We start from the raw sequence: 19,300 nt of genomic DNA, 5'->3' as shown, positions 1-19,300 counted from the left end.
TCTTTCCCTGATCCTTCCATTTTCCCCTCTGGTGTAACTGACTGTTAACCCCATGGGTAACTCTATTCTGTTGAACATCCCTTTTTTTTCTGCCAACTCTAGCTCAACTGGAACAATTTTGTCCTGTATAAATAAGAACCATTAAAAAAAACAAAAATAAATAAGAACCTTATTTACTAGAAGCCTTCAGCTTTAAGAATATTAGTGACTGGTTCATTTGACACATCACTAGTCTGTCAGAAATATTTGAAAGTCATTCACAAGAAATGTAGTCAAATTGTAGTAAGAAGCTAGAAATATCACTTGGCATGTGGAATGGGGAAACTGAGACAGATAGCTGAATAACCTGGCCTAGCAATTACAGCCAGATGCAGAAGGTCACCAGGGCAGAAAGCCTCGGGTACCTAGCAATGGGCAAAACTGTTCCTATACCTTGCCTTCAGGGTGGCCTTTCCTCCCCAGGCATACCATTGGTCATACCCTGTCCTGCTGTTGACCAATCAGTGGAGACCACAATCTGAAAGAGAAAACCTGGAAATGCTGATAAATATCCTATTGAGATCTTCCTTGAGACCACCCCTAAGTCCCCACCTTTGAAAAGTAGATAAATCTCCTCAAAACAACGAATCCAGCATGTGCCCCTCTTGGGGCACACCCACTCAAATCTCCTTTTCCAGTGAATTATCTTTCACCTAAACTCTAAGTGGTACCCAGGAGACTTGCAACCAGGGGAACAATAGCTCATCTTGGGCTAACCCCCTGAACTTGTCCCCAAGTCATCTTCCCTCTGACTCTACAGTGAAACTGACAGCAGCCTTTTATAGGCTCCCTTCTCTGCCATAAAGTTTCTAGAGATCGAAGCAGCCACACCTTGTCTCTCTCCCACTGCTTCTTGTATCCCAGGCCCTTCCTTGTTTCACTGTCCCCGGCTTTAATAAACGTCGTCTCAAAATCACCTAGACTCATATTCTGAAATCTTTCCTGCATGAAGTCAAGTACATGCACACTACCAGCTGGTCTTAAGCAAATTCGCTCAGGGCCTGGCTTTTATTTCTGATAACATGTTGAAATGTAGAGGGAATGCCATTGCAAAAGGAAGGAATGGGATCTGGGAGTGTTCTTTAAAAATATTTTTATTGATTTCAGACAGGAAGGGAAGAGGAGAGAGAGATAGAAACATCAATGATGAGAGAGAATCATTGTTTGGCTACTCCCTGCACACCGTACACTGGGGGTCGAGCCCACCACCTAGGCAGCTGCCCTGACGGAAAATTGAACTGTGACCTCTTAGTTCATAGGTTGACACTCAACCACTGAGCCATGCCCGGTGGACTGGGTATTTATATATTTTTTTAAATTCTTTATTAGTTAAGGTATTACAAATATGTCCTTATCCCACCTATTAACACCATCTACCCTTCCCCCCACTCATGCTCTCATCCCCCTGTTGTCCATGTCCATTGGTTTGGCTTATATGCAAGCATACAAGTCCTTTGGTTGATCTCTTCCTTTTACCCCCTCCCTCCCCTACTTTCCCTCTGGGGATTGATAGTCTGATCGCTGTTTCTCTGTCTTTGGATCTGTCCCTGTTCATCAGTCTATGTTGTTCTCTATAATCCACAAATGAGTGAAATCCTGTGGTATTTATCTTTCTCTGACTGGCTTATTTCACTTAGCATAATGCTCTCCAGTTCCATCCATGCTGTTGCGAAAGGCAAGAGGTCCATCTTTTTTTACCACAGCATAGTATTCCATTGTGTAGATGTACCACAGTTTTCTAATCCACTCATCTGCAGATGGGCACTTAGGCTGTTTCCAAATCTTATCTATGGTGAATTGTGCTGCTATGAACATGGGGGTGCATATATCCTTTCTGATTGGGGTTTCTCATTTCTTGGGATATATTCCTAGAAGTGGGATCACTGGGTCAAATGGGAGTTCCATTTTTAGTTTTTTGAGGAAGCTCCATACTGTTCTCCACAGTGGCTGCACCAGTCTGCATTCCCATCAGCAGTGCAGAAGGGTTCGTTTTTCTCCACATCCTCTCCAATACTTGTTGTTTGTTGATTTGTTGATTATAGCCATTCTGACAAGTGTGAGATGATACCACGTTGTCGGTTTGATTTGCATCTCTCGTATAATTAGTGACTTTGAGCATGTTTTCACATGTCTTTCGGCCTTCTGAATATCCTCTTTTGAAAAGTGTCTATCTAGGTCCATTGCCCATTTTTTGATTGGATTGATTATCTTCCTCTTCTTAAGTTCCATGAGTTCCCTGTAAATGTTGCAGATTAAACCCTTATCGGTGATATCATTGGTAAATATGTTCTCCCATGTTGTGGGTCCTCTTGTTGTTTTGTTGATGGTTTCCTTTGCTGTGCAAAAGCTTGTTATTTTGATATATGGACTGGGTGTTTTTAAGAGAAGTTAAAAGTAAGTAGTTTGACCTAACAAGTTAATTATTTCTGAATGAGTAAAAAGAGGCAAACTGAAAACAAGGGAATCTTTAGAGGTTAGTGGAAAAGGAATATTGAGAAATTTTATGTAGAAATTCCAGAACCTCATTATGGAGGTATGCTTACACCCTAACCCAACAAAGTCTACTAATCATATTAATTCACATGAAGCTGAATCAGCTATAAAAACATGGTCCGCTATAACTGCAGCTGAGGCACAAGAAATTTACTTATGATAATCTTACTGTCTTCCTGGTCTATGGAATTTTTATCAGATAATTGTAATATACACCATTGGGTTCTTACAGCCTTGTCCCCAAATATGATTACAGTTCCAAATTGCACAACCAGCAGGAATCAGATTAATAATGAATGACCCTTGAATGTTTTCAATGCGAAATAAGTGGACCATTGTAAATGGGAACCCATCTCATGATCAGATTGTGTAAGCTGAAGAGGTGTATAGTGTTCCATCAAACTATAAGCAAATGTTATACTAGATGCAAAATACAGAGAAATGAGACAGACAGCAAAATTTGGATCACGATTGCTTATAGGTTAAGAATGACCCAAAATGTTTTTATTTATTTTTAATTGTTTTTTGTTTGTTTAAATCCTAACCCAAGAATCTTGTTTCCATTGATTCTTAGAGAGAGAGTAGAAGGGAGAGAGTAGAGAGGGAGGGAGAGAGAAAAAGAGAGAGAGAGAGAGGTACATCGACGTGAGAGAAACACGATTGGCTCTCCCCTGCATGCATCCTGATTGGTACCATGAATTGAACCTATAACCCAGACACCAGACCTTAACAATGAACTGCAGGTTGATACTCTAATCATTTAGCAACACTGCTCAGGGCCAAAGTGTTTTTCTTAATGAAGACCAATGGAACCTGACGGGCTCCCATTTACCTGCTTTCCACTTATGATAAAATTTGAGCTTGGCTTCCATCCAAGGTTACAGTCTTGTCCTATCCCCAATGGTCCTTTGTTCAGCTAGATAAACTAAGACTTCCTAGCGATGAGCCTTTCTAGCACCATGGGACCACATTTTCCAAATAAAATGTTGGTCATCAGTAAATCATTCCGTTTGATTTATGACCCATACGGGGAGGTGTGAATGAAAAAGTGGCCACATACTAAAGCTGACAAGCTCAGAGGAGGCCTGCATAGTATGATTTGCAAAATCTGAGGCCTAAAGCAACCGCATAGGATGACCTGATATGATAACTTTCTAACTAAAAGTGAGTCATGGCAGGTAAATATGTTTTAGGTGTTCTTTCCTGACAAAGCTGAATCTTTACATAAACGGAACATGTCTATTGTCTTTTTGCATTCGTGATAACTTACTTTTGGAATATCAGGGATTTTTGTTTTATTTTCCCGGACCCTCACTGCACAGAGGAGAAGAAACAGACAGACCCCGCCTTGCTATTGTCATCATGTTAATGGTTAGCTGCTAACTATCCTCTATCAACCAATGTAAAAGATGTATGTCTCTATTTGTTTTACTTTTTATCGAATCTCAGAGATTTACATGTTTTGCTTTCTCCCACCTTACTAACCTATCGCCAATGGATTTTATTTAACCCCTTATGCCTCCTGCTTTGATTGTAATGTATAACATACGGTGCAAAACTGCCATTTTTTTGTTGAGATTTTGCTTCCTGGCAATTGTCGTCAGTTTAACTCAAACTCATAAAAATTCTCTACAGATTTAAATGTTCGCTACATTGACTGCTGAAAATTCCAAGCTTCTAATCAAGATTTGGCCTTTATGGCAACCTGTCCTCACCCTGCAACTATCCAGAGGCCTGTCAGGGGTTGCCTCATTGAGACAAAATACACTTTTATTGCCCATATCACTCAGAAAATTTCAAGAATTTAAACTGCTCTATTCTAAGAACCAGGAAATATCTTTCTATGAAATCACATGAGGAAACTGAGGCTTTTTGAGGTGAGATCACTCGCCCAGAGTCACACAGCCTGCAAGTGCACTCAACCATGCCATGTATTGTCTATTGGCACTTGACATCTATGCTCCACCCCTTTCTATATTTCCTCCTATACCAGAGGTGCTGAAAGGTTAAATATCACCCTTCCCACTTCTAATGACTGGGAATCCAGGTGTGAATTAATTTCAGCCTCTGAGATGCACTTGTGTGTAGTTAGGACTCTGGAAGGGAGAAGGGGCTGTGATTCCTGCTCCTGGTGGGTGGGCTCCGCAGACAGAGCTTTATGTGAAGAAGCTAGTGTTTCTTTCCCTATGGGTGGGGCTGTGGCAGTGTGACCTTGAAAGGAGACTTCCTTTGTCAAGTCCCTGACTTCCATTTTTCTGGCCCGGCATTGGTTTTACATGCACCTATTTCTGTGCTAAAGACCTTGCTGCACAAATGTTAATGCCTGGTTTACTTGTAATAGTCCAAAATGGGAATCAACACAAATGTCCATGATTGGACGAATGGCTAAACAAGTTTGGTGCATCCTATAATGGAATAGACCTGAGGGATTAAAAAGGAAATAACTATTTCAAGATGATGGCGTTGAATCTAGAAGCCAACATTCGCCCAAAATTACATATTATATGGTTCAAATTATGAAAACTGCAGAAAATCCAAACTCATCAGTAATGAATGAAAGCAGAAAAGAGTTGGAAGGAGTGGAAGAGGGACAGAGTGATGAGATTATAAGAGGGCCCGAGGAGGCTTTAAGAGTGAAGAACATGTTCATTTTCTTGATTGTAACAACTTCTCTGGTGCATGCATTTGGCAATGCTTAATTAATTGTATACTTTCAAAATAGTAAGGTTATTTCATGCCAACTAAAACTCAATAAATATGCTAAAATTTTACTCCACACATATGAAATATTGTTTGAAGTATAAGTTGAATAAAAAATTCAAAACTGTAATGTGACTTTTTTTCTTACACATATTTCAGCTTGTCCATCAAATAGGGGTGAGCTATTCCACAGCCTGCAGCCTCCTCAGGTGTCTGCTGACCCCACCTCAGCAGCACCCACAGCCCCGAAGGGACCAACCTCACCAGCATTACTCAGGCCACATTCCTTCTCACTCTGCACACTGCCCACACTGGACTTTGAAAGCTCCTCCATCCAGCCAGGCATCTTCCCACCAAAGTCCAGTCATCTGCAGGGAGCTCTTCCCCACCACCCTCTGTCCAACAGGTGAATGGCCACTCATGCTTCAGGTCTCAGCCAAGAGGTCACTTTCTCAGAAGTGCTCTCTGTGATCCCCAGACAAGCTGAGACTCAAGTACATACAACTCTTTCTTCATGGTCCTTCTCTGGATTATAATTAACTCCTTAGTGCTATGATTTCTCTGAGAGCCTGTCTTTGTTACAAGGTAAACTCCCTGAACACAGGTACCACCTATGTCCCGTTCTCTCAGGTCCAAGGGCCAATCCAGGGTCTGACACATCACAGATGTTCAGTAAACACTCATTAAATGAATGTGAGAAACCACCCAATGGAAGCTTGTCACCCTGTGTGACACTAGTGGTCAAACTATGTTCCTTATTAGTACGAAGACATTGGCGTCAGCATGGGAGGAGGCCACAAGTGTGTGGGGATGACCCAGGGATGGGTTTTTCCCCCTCACACAATCAGGGGGGAGGGATATAGGACCAACTAAAAGTGAAGAGTCAGACCATTCTTCATTCCCAGAAAATCTCAGCCCTCCCCATTTGCACATTGTGAGTGATGTCTCATATTCCTAGGGCCGGGGCAGCAGCCTGTGTTCCTTGTCTTCTCACAAAGTCCTGACCTGGCAGACACTCTGGACCTTTCACCCCAGGTAGAGGTACTACCATGGGAAAAGAGCTCACACTGACTTCGAAGGAATCCGGGGATGACTACCAAACACACTGTTCTTGGTCTGTGGGACACCTGCCTGTAGTCCCTGAACGTCTCACCCACCCAGAATGTCTTGGGGAGCAAGGGGAACTTCCGCAACAAGATGGGACAGGAGAACCCAGGATCTGGGGTTGCTTCCATCTCAGAGGACTGAGGGTCCCACAGGGGCCTCGCCTCCCCTCACAGAGGGACCCACAGCTCCTGTGGTTGACACGCCAAGTGGAGCTGCTTTAGATACTGGGCCCAGTGGGGAGGACTACCGCAGAGGATGGACAGGGACACGGGTGACTTGGATGCAACACCCCAAGGCGAAAATGGAGACACACAGGGCATTTGGGGGATCAGCCCTCCAGTTTGGCACACTCTACGAAAAGCCTCAGAAGAGACATCACCAGGTTCTGTTCTTGAAACCTTAGGGACAGAGAGTTCCTCCTGAAACAGCACATCCACCAGAAGGACAGTTCTCATGACACTGGACTCATAGTACTCTGGAATCTCGGCCCCTCTGAGATGGAAGCAGCCCCAGATCCTCTCCTCTTATTGGGATCACCCTGCTCTGGGATGGAGTCAGGAGGCCTGGGACCCACAGTTACTAGACCCCGACTGACTGGCTTTTCACTTTGAAGGCCAGAGCCCACCTCTGCCCAGGTGTCAGGGTCAACTCTCATTCTTTGCTCAGCATCCATGGTGCAGCACCTGACCTTGGCTGCAGGTCTCCTTCTGCTCTCCAGGAGGCGACAATTAAACACACATACAACTCAGGGAATTTACACAGGAACCTGGCTTTGCCTAAGGAGCTGGAGAAGGAGCCTGATTTCCATTCCCTGCTCCCACAGATGCTTTTGGACCCCACCGTCATGACTGCTGTATCCCACCTGCTACTCTTAGGGACCATGAAGAAAACAACAACAACAAAAATGGGCTGTAAAATAAGCCTGACAAGCCCAGCAGGTCACATGGCAGTCCTGAGGAGCTCAGTGACCAAAAATGACTGCACAGGATGGTCTGATCACAAATTCTTGACAGGGCAGGTGATGTCAGGGACTCATGTGCAAGGCCTATAGCTTCGTTAGCAAAGGTCAGACTTTACGTTAAGTGAGCCCTCTTCCCTGTTCTTATGCATCTTGGATACCATACCGTTGACACATCAGAGTAGTGGGTTTTTTGCAGGATGATTTGAAGGCAAAGACTCTGGGACCAGCATATGAGACAATATACTTCTTATGTTACCTGGTTCCTTGCATAACCTCTCTATGTGCTGTAAATATTAATTATACTGGACCCACCAAAGTAAAAAAAAAAAAAAATGTGTTTTTCCATTTTGTTATTTATCAATTATAGAAATTTCTTCACTTCCTAATGAATTTCACATAACTTTTTCCATCTCCTTTTTTTTATTATAATGTATAAAATAAGTTGCACAACTGACAAGCTCAGGATTTGATATATTGTTCCAGGCATATGAAATTAGCAAGGTTCAAAGAAACTCCTGAAAATCTTCACAGGTTGGGAAGTTTCTTACTTTAACAGGCCCAAGAGCACCTGATTTCTCAGGGTTCTAATTGCTGCTCCCTGTCCCATGCCTGGCACCACCCATGAACAAGGTGGGGTAATGAAAGGAAACTCCCCCAGGCAGAAGATAGAAACCGCACCATGGTCAGGGAGCACAGGACAGGCTGAGCCAACAGAGAGGGAGGGTCTCCCAGAAACTACCCCTGATGGCCAGGGAGCCCACAGCCTCCTGAGCTCCCACCACAAACCTTTCTTCCCAGGACGTGCAGGAAACCTTCCCCTTCACTCCCAGGAACTGCAGGGCCTCCTGAGACTCCTGGTCCCAGGTCTCTGTCCCTGGAAACAAAGGCCAGGCTAGTGAGAACCTGAGATAGAGGGACGGTCCCCTCTGCAGTTATCAACCAGATTGACCCCTTCTTACACCCACAGTCACTTCTGTGCCCTCCTGCTGCGTGGAAATTTAAGCTTCCCAGTGCATTTGAGAACACGGGGTACACAAGGTGCCCAGCTGAGTTTCTGTGTTACAAAGAGAAATATTCCCCAGTTTGGGGCCTGTGGGGCACTCTATGTGGGGCTGACAGACCCAAGACCAAGATACAACAGAGGCCAATGCTGGGATGAGCGGATCATCCTCTCAGGGGACACGTGGCACCGTCAGCCTTGCTGTTGCAAGTGGGCTCCACAGGCCAGTAAGACCCACCTTCCCTGAGAGCTCATCAGATTCAGAGTCTCTGGTCCACGCACACCTGTAGAGTCAGAATCTGCATTTTAACAGCATGTGGAGACCCTCCCTGTGCACAGGAGAGGGAAGGGGTGTCCGATCACCACATCACCAGATCTCATCCTGGTTGGGCATCCACATTAGCTGGACAGCTGCTGAAGCAGCATCTATGGTGTCACCTGGGCATCGCAATATTTAAAATGTTTTACAGGTGATCCCATGAACAGCACTGGTGACATCCCGGTGAGAAGAGTTCCTGCATTGAAGGGAAAAGTCAAATTTGAAAGAGAGAGGGCTGTGGGGAAGGCTACTGTGCACTTGACTGGGAGCCATGGGGAATGCGTATGCCCTGGATGCCCCAGGCTGGTGCTTTTCCAAACAGAGCATGTAAGTGTGTGTGTGTGTATGTGTGTGTGTGTGTGTGTGTGTGTGTTTGTGTGTATGTTCAGATACCTCAGCAGCTCCAAGGGAACCAAAATTTAGAGGGATGGTAAGCTGGAAGGAGGGGGAAAGGGTGGCAAAAATGAGGGGAGGCAGAGCTGGGACCTTGGCACAAACTCTGCCCTGGTCCACGTGACCAGTTAAGTGATCTTGCACCAGGAGGAGGCCCAGTGCACAGTAAATAGGGACAGCAGATCCCACCAGCTTCTATAGTCGTGCCTTTGAGCTTTCCTGGATGCCAAGCTCTTCTCGCCAAGGGAGGGACAGTGCAGGCAGGAGACACCATGGAGTCACTCTCAGCCCCTGTCTACAGAGGACCTGTCCCCTGGAATTGTCTCCTGTTGGCCAGTGAGGAAGGAAAAAATCCCTCAGGGGGGAACTGAAGGGGTAAAGACGGGGCTTTGCTGGGGTCTCCTGGGGAGAAGTGCGCTCTGAGAGTGGAGGGAGGGCTTAGTGTGGATCTGAGGGGAGAGGACAGGGGGGCAGAGTAGGATGGGTAAGGGAGATGGGTAAAAGGTAAATGGAAATCTCATGATCTAGAAGTGGTGTGGGGCAGGTAAACTTCAGTTGTTAATTCCTATGTTATTCATCACTGAGAATTGAATTTTGGAAAGTGACCATAATAATAACAATTTATTTCAGGTGGCACCAGAGAAAAACTTAATCAGGGGTACAAACATCATCCTTACCACCAGCCTCAAGAGAAATACACCCCAAGAGGTGCAGGACTCTGGGAACATTCATTCTCCCACAAGTATTTGCAGCCTATTGCAGGCACTCAGATGCAAGATCTGACAAGCACCTGTCCCCATGGAGCTCACGTTCTGTGGGTGGAGAGGGATAAGAAAATATCTACATGTGATGTCAGGTACCCACAAGTGTTATAAAAGGAATACAGCAGAGACAGGTCAGAAAGTGATTAACAGAGAGTCTTTAGGGAAGTGTTCCATGAATGTGCCTCCCATGGTCACCCCTAAGTGTCAGCAGGGGTCTGAGGGCAGTGAGTGAGTGAGCCAAACAGACACCTGGAAAAGAGACTGTGAAACAGAAAAAGTAACAGGTTCACATGTGCTGAAGTATTAGTGGTCATCCTGTTGACCTTGACCACACTAACACACACACACTCACACACACACACACCAAGGCTGAGATGAAGAAACTTGTTAGAAATCCAGGGCCTCATCTTTCCATCTCAATATATACATCCAAATATTGATCAATTTCTCTCTTCCCTCCTAGTTTCATTCTGAGATTTCTGGAGCCCGTCCACCACTGTCCAACTCGCTACTGTGGCAACAAATGCCGCCGAAGGGAAGGATGTGATTCTACATATCAGCAATATGCCTCCCGATTATATAGGCTTCATATGGTACAGGGGGGGAAGGAGCAAACTACAGACAAAATATTGCAAATCTTGCATTGCACATAAGAACTTATAGAACAGGGCATGCATACAACGGTTGAGAGCAAATAAACTTTGATGGATCCTTACGGTTAAAGAGGGTCACCCTAAAGGAGACAGGAATCTACACCATAGTAGTCTACCTTTGAGGCTCAAAAAAAGAAATAGGATTTGAATGGCTCAATGTATAGGATGAGTGATTGCTCTCTGACCTCTGGGTCTTGGGTGGGTGAACAGACAGGACTGACAGCACTGGACTCTCGTCGATCCCCCTCTGCACCATCTCCCAGGTTGGGTTTGGGCATTTAGTGCAGGACACACACAGTGGAGACAAACTTTCTAAGATCAGAGTTCCCTTCCCGGATTCCAGCCCTGCAGACATTCTCCATCGAGAGAAGGGCCAGTCTGATGGGAGTCGCTCAGCAGAGAGAGACCAGTCTCAGTCCGGTTCCGTCAGCCCCTCCCCATGACCATGACCCTGAGAAAGACCCTGCAGGGCTCGGCCAGGGCCCATCCTGAGGAGCCATCTGCAATCCTCATAAAGAAGCTCAGCTTTGGCAGCCCCTCCCTGACCCCTGCCCCAGGGTTTCTGACTCCTGGGACCCTGAGGATCCTGTGTCAGTTTGGGATTAACCTCCTGGGAAGGGCTGAGTGGGCTCAATGGTTTCCCAGGTGTCTGAGTCACAAGGCTTTTGAGTTGCTCAGAAGCCAGAGCTCAGCCCCATGAGCCACATCTGGATAGGGGTGGTGGCTTCACCTGGGAATGTGTGTGGTTAGTACAGATGGACAAGGTCACCAGGCCATTTGTGAACTACACTGCAACATTTAGGAGAGTCCAGAGAAAGGTCAGAATCACAGGGAACAAAAAGGAGGAAAAATGCTCCTGGCAGCTCCCCATCCACCAGGGATCAGCCCAGGAGTTTGTCCTTGGAATTGATCAATAACAGAGACCCCTCATTTGAGAGGCTCCCGTGTGCCAATGTTTAGTCAGATACTGTGAATATTTTATTGTTAATACACTGATACCTTGGCAGTCAACTGTTCATCGTACTGCATTGAGACGAAACCAAGGCACAGGGAGATATAGTCACTAAAGCAGAGCCACACAGACCATGAGAGTGACTCCAGGTCTGTCTGCAGCCATTACCTCTCCTCCATCCCAGAGGGATCCCTAAAGCAAACATTGGTAGATCTTCCCTTAGGCATCCCCAGTTCAGAGAGAGAGAGATTGTGGTCTAGAAAATAACACAAATGGAGAATTAATTTATTTGTTCTCTAGAATCAAATTACCTACAGTAACAATCAGTCAGTGCTGGGAACACCCAGACCTTCCCCTCAGGTGGCTGATCCACCCCTCCCTGCACTGGAGGTGAAACCACTGATTTGTGTCTGGATGTGTTGGTGTCATTCCCACTGGATATAAAGGAAAGGACTTTGCCAGCTGGCTCCCTCTTTTACACTTGTAACCAGCTAAGGGATCAAAATGTAACACTCGGTTGTTTTGATGAATTAGGAAGAAATAAATGGCTACTGAAGGAAGGAATGAGCTAAAAGATCAGAGGCTGAAAACTGTATGCAGAGTCCTTGGAATTCTGGTCATATGGGAAAGGCTCCCTGTCACACCAAAGGGTTGAGACCCATGTTTCAGACCCTTTGCTGTTCTCTTGAGAAATAGTCCTTCTTGCTATTGCTCTTAGGCCCTGGGGTATTAATAGTAATTTTTGCATATGGGGGAATTTTAATATCTTTCCAAATTTCTATCTCATAACCACCAAACACAAATGGTCCACAAGGGTCAGAATGTCAGCAATCCATGCTCCCCTCCTGTCATTCATCACCCCTTCTGCATCTGTACAAGCCTCACCTGCCCTCTGCAGAGGGAGAATGACTTTAATGACCAAGGGCAAAGCATATGCTTCTGCTGCCACAATCAGATCCTGCCTGTCCCTTCACTCCTTTCTGGCTCATTCCTTGGGCTCTGCTCTATCATTTATTGGCTCACTGGCCCATGTCAGTCACACTCACTTGGGAATGCCTGACCCTGCTATTGGCCCCGGGGCCTGAGTAGTCAACTGACCACAGGTTTGATACTGGTCCACTGTTTTATTTCTGCTCCAATCTGAGTCTCTAAGATGTCCTGGAAAATGGTGCCTCTTAGAAACACACCTCGGCTGGGCAATGAAGGTCTGTGCAGCTAGAAAAAACTGCAGTCAGCTGGTCAGTGAAGAACTAGGAGAGGTGTGGGCGGATTAGAGGGGCAGGAGGTGTCTTAACTCTAGGTTCTCTGTTTTTCCACAAGCAAATGTGGCGAATCTATTGAATGGTTCCCTTCATTTGTTGAAAAGACTGTCCTTTCTAGATTGAACAGTCTTGGCTCCTGAGAAAGGCTGTGCTTTCTCCCAGACATAGAGGATTTAAGTTCTCTGGGGGCTCAGAGCCCCAGGCATTTGTCTTGTGATATATAGACCTGCCTTATTCCTTTAAGTTGGCTGAGAGGTGAGAGATGCCATCTCTGATGGAAGAAGGCTTGGAGGACTCAAGTGTCCCACAGGACAGTGTTCTCCTGTTACCTGCTCAGTGGAGTTACACACACTCAATATCACAAGCATTAACTTTGAGAGTTTTGATTTATACTTTTCTAATGATAGTGATGTTGAGCATATTTTCCTGGGCTTATTGACCATTTGTATATCTTCTCTGGAGAAATGTGTATGCACGAGGCTTGCCCATTTTATAAATCAGTTTATTTGGTGTTGCTCTTGTTGAGTTGTAGGAGATCTTCATATATTCTGGATATTAACCCCCCCATCCTATTAATGATTTGCAAAGGATTTTCTACCATTCCACAGATCACCTTTCACTCTGTTGATTGTGTCCTTGGATGAACAGAAGTTTTCCATTTTCACAAAAATCTAAATTATCTAATCTTTTCTTGTCTGAGTTTCCAATTTCATATTCAAGAAATCACTGCCAAATCCAATGCCATACTGCTTACCCCTATGTTTTCTTCCAAGAGTTTTATAATTTTAGTTCTTAGCTTTAGGATTCAATCCATTTTGATTTAATTGATGTGTGTCTGATAAGCAATGGTGCCCTTTATTTGTGTGCATGTAGATATTGCTGTTCAACAGCATTTGTTCAAAAAATTGTCCTTTCTCCATTGAACAGTCTTAGCTCCTTTATCAAAACCATTTGATTGTTTCTTTTGACAAATAGAAGTCTTTATACCAGTGTAACTATTTTGGTTACTTTCCCTTTGTAGTAGGATTTGAAAGTAGTAACAGTGAGACCTCCAATTTCAATGCATCCTTTTTAAGATTGTTGCAAACATTTGGGATCCGTTGAATTCCTCATAAATTCTGGGATGGATTTTTTTATTTCTGAAAAAAAAGTAATTGGGATTTTAATAGGGATTGTTTCAAATATGTAGAGAGTTGGTGGTCTTGGAATCAATGAACACTGATGCCTTTCCAGTTATTTCTTTTTTCTTTACTTTTAGAAATATTTGGTAGTTTTCAGTGTATTCATCTTCCACCTTATTATGTTTAACCCTAAGCATCTAGTCTATTTGATGCTATTGTAAATGGAACTATTTTCATTATTATATTTGAGGATTGTTCATTTTTGTTTAAAGAATGAAAATGATGCTGAGTGTTGATTTGCTCTCTGGCGACTTCATCTTTTTTATTAGCTATAATAGTTGTTTTAGGTGTGTATGTGGTGAAATCTTCAGTGTGTTCTACAATAAGAGTATGTTGTCTTTTTTAAATGATATTTTCTTATTCCTCTGTAAATTGGATATCTCTTATCTCATCTTCTTGCCTTATTTTCCTAACTGGTTGAATTAGGGAAAAAACAGCATCCAATCCTTATTCATGAGCTTAGTACTGTTTTCAGAGTTTCTCCGTGAAGTAATGTGTTAGCTGTAGACTTTCATGTGTGGTCTTTACCATATTAGAGTAATTTCCTCCTATTCCTACAGTTTCTGTCTTTTCTTAAAATCATAACCATTTCTCTTTAGTGATTTATTTTATCATTATATGCAATCAGCAGGCCTGGAAATAAAGTCCTGTTCAGACTGAGGAATCCTATAGATGGTACTTATCCAGATCCAAGGTCATGAAGACTGGGTTGGGCATCTTTATTGCCTAATGAGTTATTTCACAATAGTTAAATGCCCGTTCACTTTCTGAAAAGTCCCCTTGGCCCCAATTGTAGTCAGAAGTGGTAAGATTGCCTTTCCCAACATACATGGAATTTTTAAGTCAAAAGAACTTGTAGGAAAGTGTCAGTAAAAGCTCATGAGAGGAAAACTCCACCTTCCAGTGAGTTTATAGGACACGTGGGCTGTGAAAGGGCTCCCTGTGTTGATACTACGAAGATGTCTATGAGAAGAGGTCAGGGGTGATCTGGGTTCAGAGAAGAGGTGCAACCTTTTCCCTACACATCGTCCCCTGAACAAAGAGAATTGTCCTTCTGCAGAGATCAGAACCATCCTCTGGTGACCTTACAGAGCTCACAGTGGAGTCTGAGTGGCTAAGATGACTGAGGACTTAGCAAGGCCCAGGTTCCAAGCCCACTCTCAATTAGCCATGCCCTTTATTTCTCCACAGAGCAAGTGAGAGTTCCCACCCTCCTAGCCAGCAACACCACAGTCATGGAGCATAAGGATTCCGTGGTCCTGACTTGCTACACAAATGCAGTCTCCACCCAGTGGTTCTTCAATGGCATGAATCTGCGGCTGACAGAGCGGATGAAGCTGTCCTGGAACTACAAAACCCTCACCATAGACCCTGTCAGGAGGGAGGATGCTAGGAATTACCAGTGTGAAGTGTCCCATCCCATGAGTTCAGCTGAAAGTGATCCAGTTGAGCTGGATGTAAAATATTAGTGACCCTCCTCCTCTCCTATAGGTTACTAAACTCTGAATAATCTTTTGTGCCTTTTAAATAGATTGTTGTGAGGGTGGAAAGTCCTTAGAAGATTTGCATTGAGTCAATAAATGCTCAAAAAAAGAGAGCTGACATCGTCATTATTGTTGACTTAAGATGATAGTCTATACCAGATTCCACCTCTTGTGGTGTAAGTTGTACCATCTCCACAAGGGAGGTGAAACCGAGTCTTTCAAGAGAATGGCAGTGGCTGTGTGATTACCCTGGGTGCATGTTATGAGTTCACATAAAACCAAGCTCTGTCCCTCCTCCAGGGGGACATGTAGTGGATGCCCAGCCAGTGCTGTTGGTAATGGGAATGGACAGGAGGACACCCATGTTGGTAACAACACTGATCTTTTTTTTTCTCCCTGTTTGACTTATTTCAAAACATTTCTTAAGTCTTTTTGAGTATTTTTATTTTTATGGCTATAGACTTATTTGCATAAAGTAAATAGGACTCTGTATTCCTTGTTAATAGGGTATAATTGGAAACCTTAGTAATACAACCAAGGCTTTGACTGAAATGTCCTAGTTCAGACTGATGCCCACAGAATTCGAAATGACCTCACCTTTTGTGGAGCTAAATTTGACCTGCGGGGTTTTTTGGAATCTCTTGGATATGAAGGCATTACCCAGTTCTAGGGGGTGAGGCTTCCTAGCCTCAAAAGGCTGTTAGAACTCCCATCTTTGGTTTCATAGAAAAATCTGCATCAGAGCAAATTATGTGGTAAATGTCAGTTCCTCTGCACTTAGGTCACGAATCAGGACAAATCCAGTGACACCAGCCATATTGTAGGATGGAGAATACTCTTCTTCCTTGAAGGGGACCTGTGGTCAAAACGAAGGTGACTGTAGAGAGCAAGGTAATATCTCCATGGAGAACTCTAGAAGCACAGCATTCTGGGAGATCAGATCCTGGCTGTGTTCAGGAACTCTCAGCTACATTGCAACTGTTTATACATTGCTGGGAAATTGCACCTCTTTATACATTGCTGGAATGATTAAGATGTCAACTGGGTCTTGGCTAAAAGAGATTTAGTTGTGTTTCCCTTCACTGTGCAGAAAGCAGTTTTGTTCTGAACTAGAGGCCTTAATGTTCCCCGAGAGTCACTAACGTTTACACAGTTTCTTCCTGACAGAATGCCTTTGTCTTCCATCCGTAAACCATTTCTTTTATAAATGTAATTAGTAATTGCAGGTTCTTTCTCTGCACTTTTGAAATATACATAAGTCTCCTCAAAAGCTTCTTGCCAGTGTTAGGACCCAGAGAATAACTGTCTCAAGGACCTGGCCCCATCTGTTTGAAATTTAGTCGTCCTGGTATCTCTGTGTCCCAGTCTCTGAGGGAAAGTAGGAGCCTAACTTGGCTGGGGACATTTACAACCAAGATGTGAAAAGACCTCCTGACAGGACTTGAGGAAATGGTTTAGATTTCCTTTCTGTAAAGCCCATTAGCAAACACAGATGTCTAAAATTCCTTCTTCTTTCTTAAAATCTCGCCAGCCTTTTCTTTCAGGGGTGTTGAGTTTCATCTCACTGCCCTATTGCAGGGTTCTGAGGAATGTCTTGCTTGCCACTTTATATGATTTGGACACCTGTTTTACTTTGTCATCATCTACCTGTAACTAGCTGATCCTGTCATTTTGCTCACTTTGTCGAACCTTAACTTATTTTCAAATCTTCCAATTTCTTTCCTTATCAGGCTAAAATCCTCCACATAAAGGTCTCCAGTTTTCCTACCTTCCTTCTGACTTGGCATCCACAGCAGCATCTGACGTGACTTCCTAGATGGTTTTGAGGCTGCAAGTTGTCTCAGTATGGCCTTTGCACCAGAATCTGAGAAGACATGCAGGCCTGAAAGGGCACACGTCCACAGGGACCAAGCACTCAACAGTGTTCACATTTATTTCCACTGCATCTTTAAGGAACAAGATCACAAAGATTTTAATAAATATTCTGTCTTGTACCTTACAAACTCTAGTAAACATGCTGATCCGGGACATGTCAGCCACCCACAAGCTGTCATTAAAAGGTGCTCTTTTGTGTCCCCCGTGACCTGTAGCTCAGGCCAGACAGGTGTCCTCATACTTTGTTTTCTTCTTTGTTTTTACAATTGTCAGGTGCCGGTTCTTAGAGAATCCACATCCAGAACCTGGGAAATGGAAATAAATCTTTCCTGTGCCTTGTGGCCTTAGGGGTATTTAGTTATACTCCTTTGAGAGCTAGTCAGAGGTGGATTGTGGGTAAGCAGAAGTGGGCTTAGAGGTGAGCTGTTGAGTGATAAGATCTGTTCAGAGCCAGGATGATAAATTTTAAAGCCTGGTGGGTTTGGATATGTTAGGCATTATATGATGTCAAGGGGACCTAAAGGTGCCCTGCAGGTGGGCTTTTTTGGCCAGGGCTCTGGATGGGGCTGAGGGATATGAGTGAGAGGCTACTTTCTACATGTTGTGGGAGAAGCCACTGGAGTTGGTGTAGTGAAGTGGGAATGCCGTTCTCCCAAACTTGGATAGGCGAAAGATGTGAGACACAGGGTTGGGGGAAAGAATAAGGTTCTTGAAGATTCTTATTAGTGTACTGACATTTGTGACAAGAGGGAGCACCAAATATACTGGTAGGCAGGAGTTACAATATAGACATAAAATAAGAAACAAAAAGGAAACGCAAATGAGCATCTTGTAGGGGGTTAAGAGTCTGAAAAGTGAGGAGGGATGGGGACACCATGAATGCAGAAGATGAGCCTAGGGAATGTGGTATTTGAGCCAGGAAATGAGTTGAAGTCCAGGGTAGTCAAACTAGAACAGGGGTTGGCATGGAGGCTGGGGAAATTGGGGAATGCAGGGCAGGCTTGAGGGTGAGGATCAAATTGAGGGCCAGAGGTGTCCATCCTCCAGCTCCAACCCTGGAGACATCTCTGCATTTGGCTCTCAAAGCAGTTTCCCCACGGCCTGTGAGAGCCATGAAAGGCCAATCTCAACTCTATACACCAAAATGTGCCTCAACTGAGTAAACATGTTAGCCATGCCCCTGGGGATTTGTATGTCAGCCAGTAAGTCTGATTAGGAGCCTGGGGACAGGCCAGGAAAAGGCTAATGGTATGTGTATGTTGGGGGAGAAGAACTTGAGGGCTGGCATGAACTTGGAATCTGTGGAGAATTTTCCTTCTTTGTTGACTAGTGAGAGTAACTTTCTGTGATTCCACAGGTAAGAGTTCTGTGGTAGGTCACAGGGATCTAGTGGTAGGTACCCACCTGTCCTTGTCTAATCGAGGATGTGTCACTTCCATCTTAGTTGGATGCTTCTCTCCTCACCTGAACTTATGTAGGTGGGTGTGGTAGAACCCAGGTTATGATGGGCAGTTCTGCCAACCTGGTTACATTACAGACACGTTCAGACTCACCATCTCTCCTCAGGCCTAGAAGCCTGCTGGGAGCTGTTGTTTTATTGCTGTAGAAGATATGGCCTTCTTCACAAGGGGTCTGCCTAGGAGTAATTATTTTATTAGGTCTCACCAGAGGTTTCACAAAGCACCTTTCATTCTTCTAACATCAATTAGCAACTTGTCCTTTTCTCTGGAGGGTACGTCCAGCATGACCCAGACTAGTGGAGCCATAGATGTGGCAGATCCCTGAATGGTCACAGATGTGGATGGCCCTGTAGCTCATGCTTTGCTTAAACTGCTGATCACAAGAGTTGATCTTGTCTCTGGCGTCACTGTCATCACTGATGTCATTGTCTTAGAGCATCAACGTTAGCAGGCATCACTTCCACCCTTTGGAGCACATGTGTCTTACTAAGGCATTTAGAAACTTACAGTTTTGTTTTACTTTAGGAGGAAAGCCTCTAGTTCTCGCCATTTTTATGACTTGAGTTTGGCATTGAATTTACTTGGAGAATGAACACATCCATTTGCCCTGGGAGGGAGGGCCTCTTCATGGGATCATAATTTGTACAGCCACTTAGA

At 44.3% G+C, this 19,300-nt stretch overlaps 1 protein-coding gene across 1 annotated transcript in view; it reads left to right on the top strand.

Moving 5' to 3' along the window:
• Positions 1-15,293, top strand: part of LOC308530605 (cell adhesion molecule CEACAM1-like) — a gene marked incomplete at both ends in the record, with an annotated part of 106,252 nt that extends 90,959 nt beyond the window's left edge. Inside the window, one exon of the mRNA XM_081107314.1 lies at positions 15,016-15,293. Coding sequence (XP_080963440.1) covers positions 15,016-15,293 — 278 coding nt within the window. The remainder of the gene's footprint in view (positions 1-15,015) is intronic.
• Between the last annotated feature and the right edge of the window lie 4,007 nt (positions 15,294-19,300).

Source organism: Myotis nattereri, assembly GCF_964212035.1.
Source record: "Myotis nattereri genome assembly, chromosome: 15".
NCBI lineage: Eukaryota > Metazoa > Chordata > Mammalia > Chiroptera > Vespertilionidae > Myotis > Myotis nattereri.
This window is presented reverse-complemented; position numbering and strand designations above follow the sequence as displayed.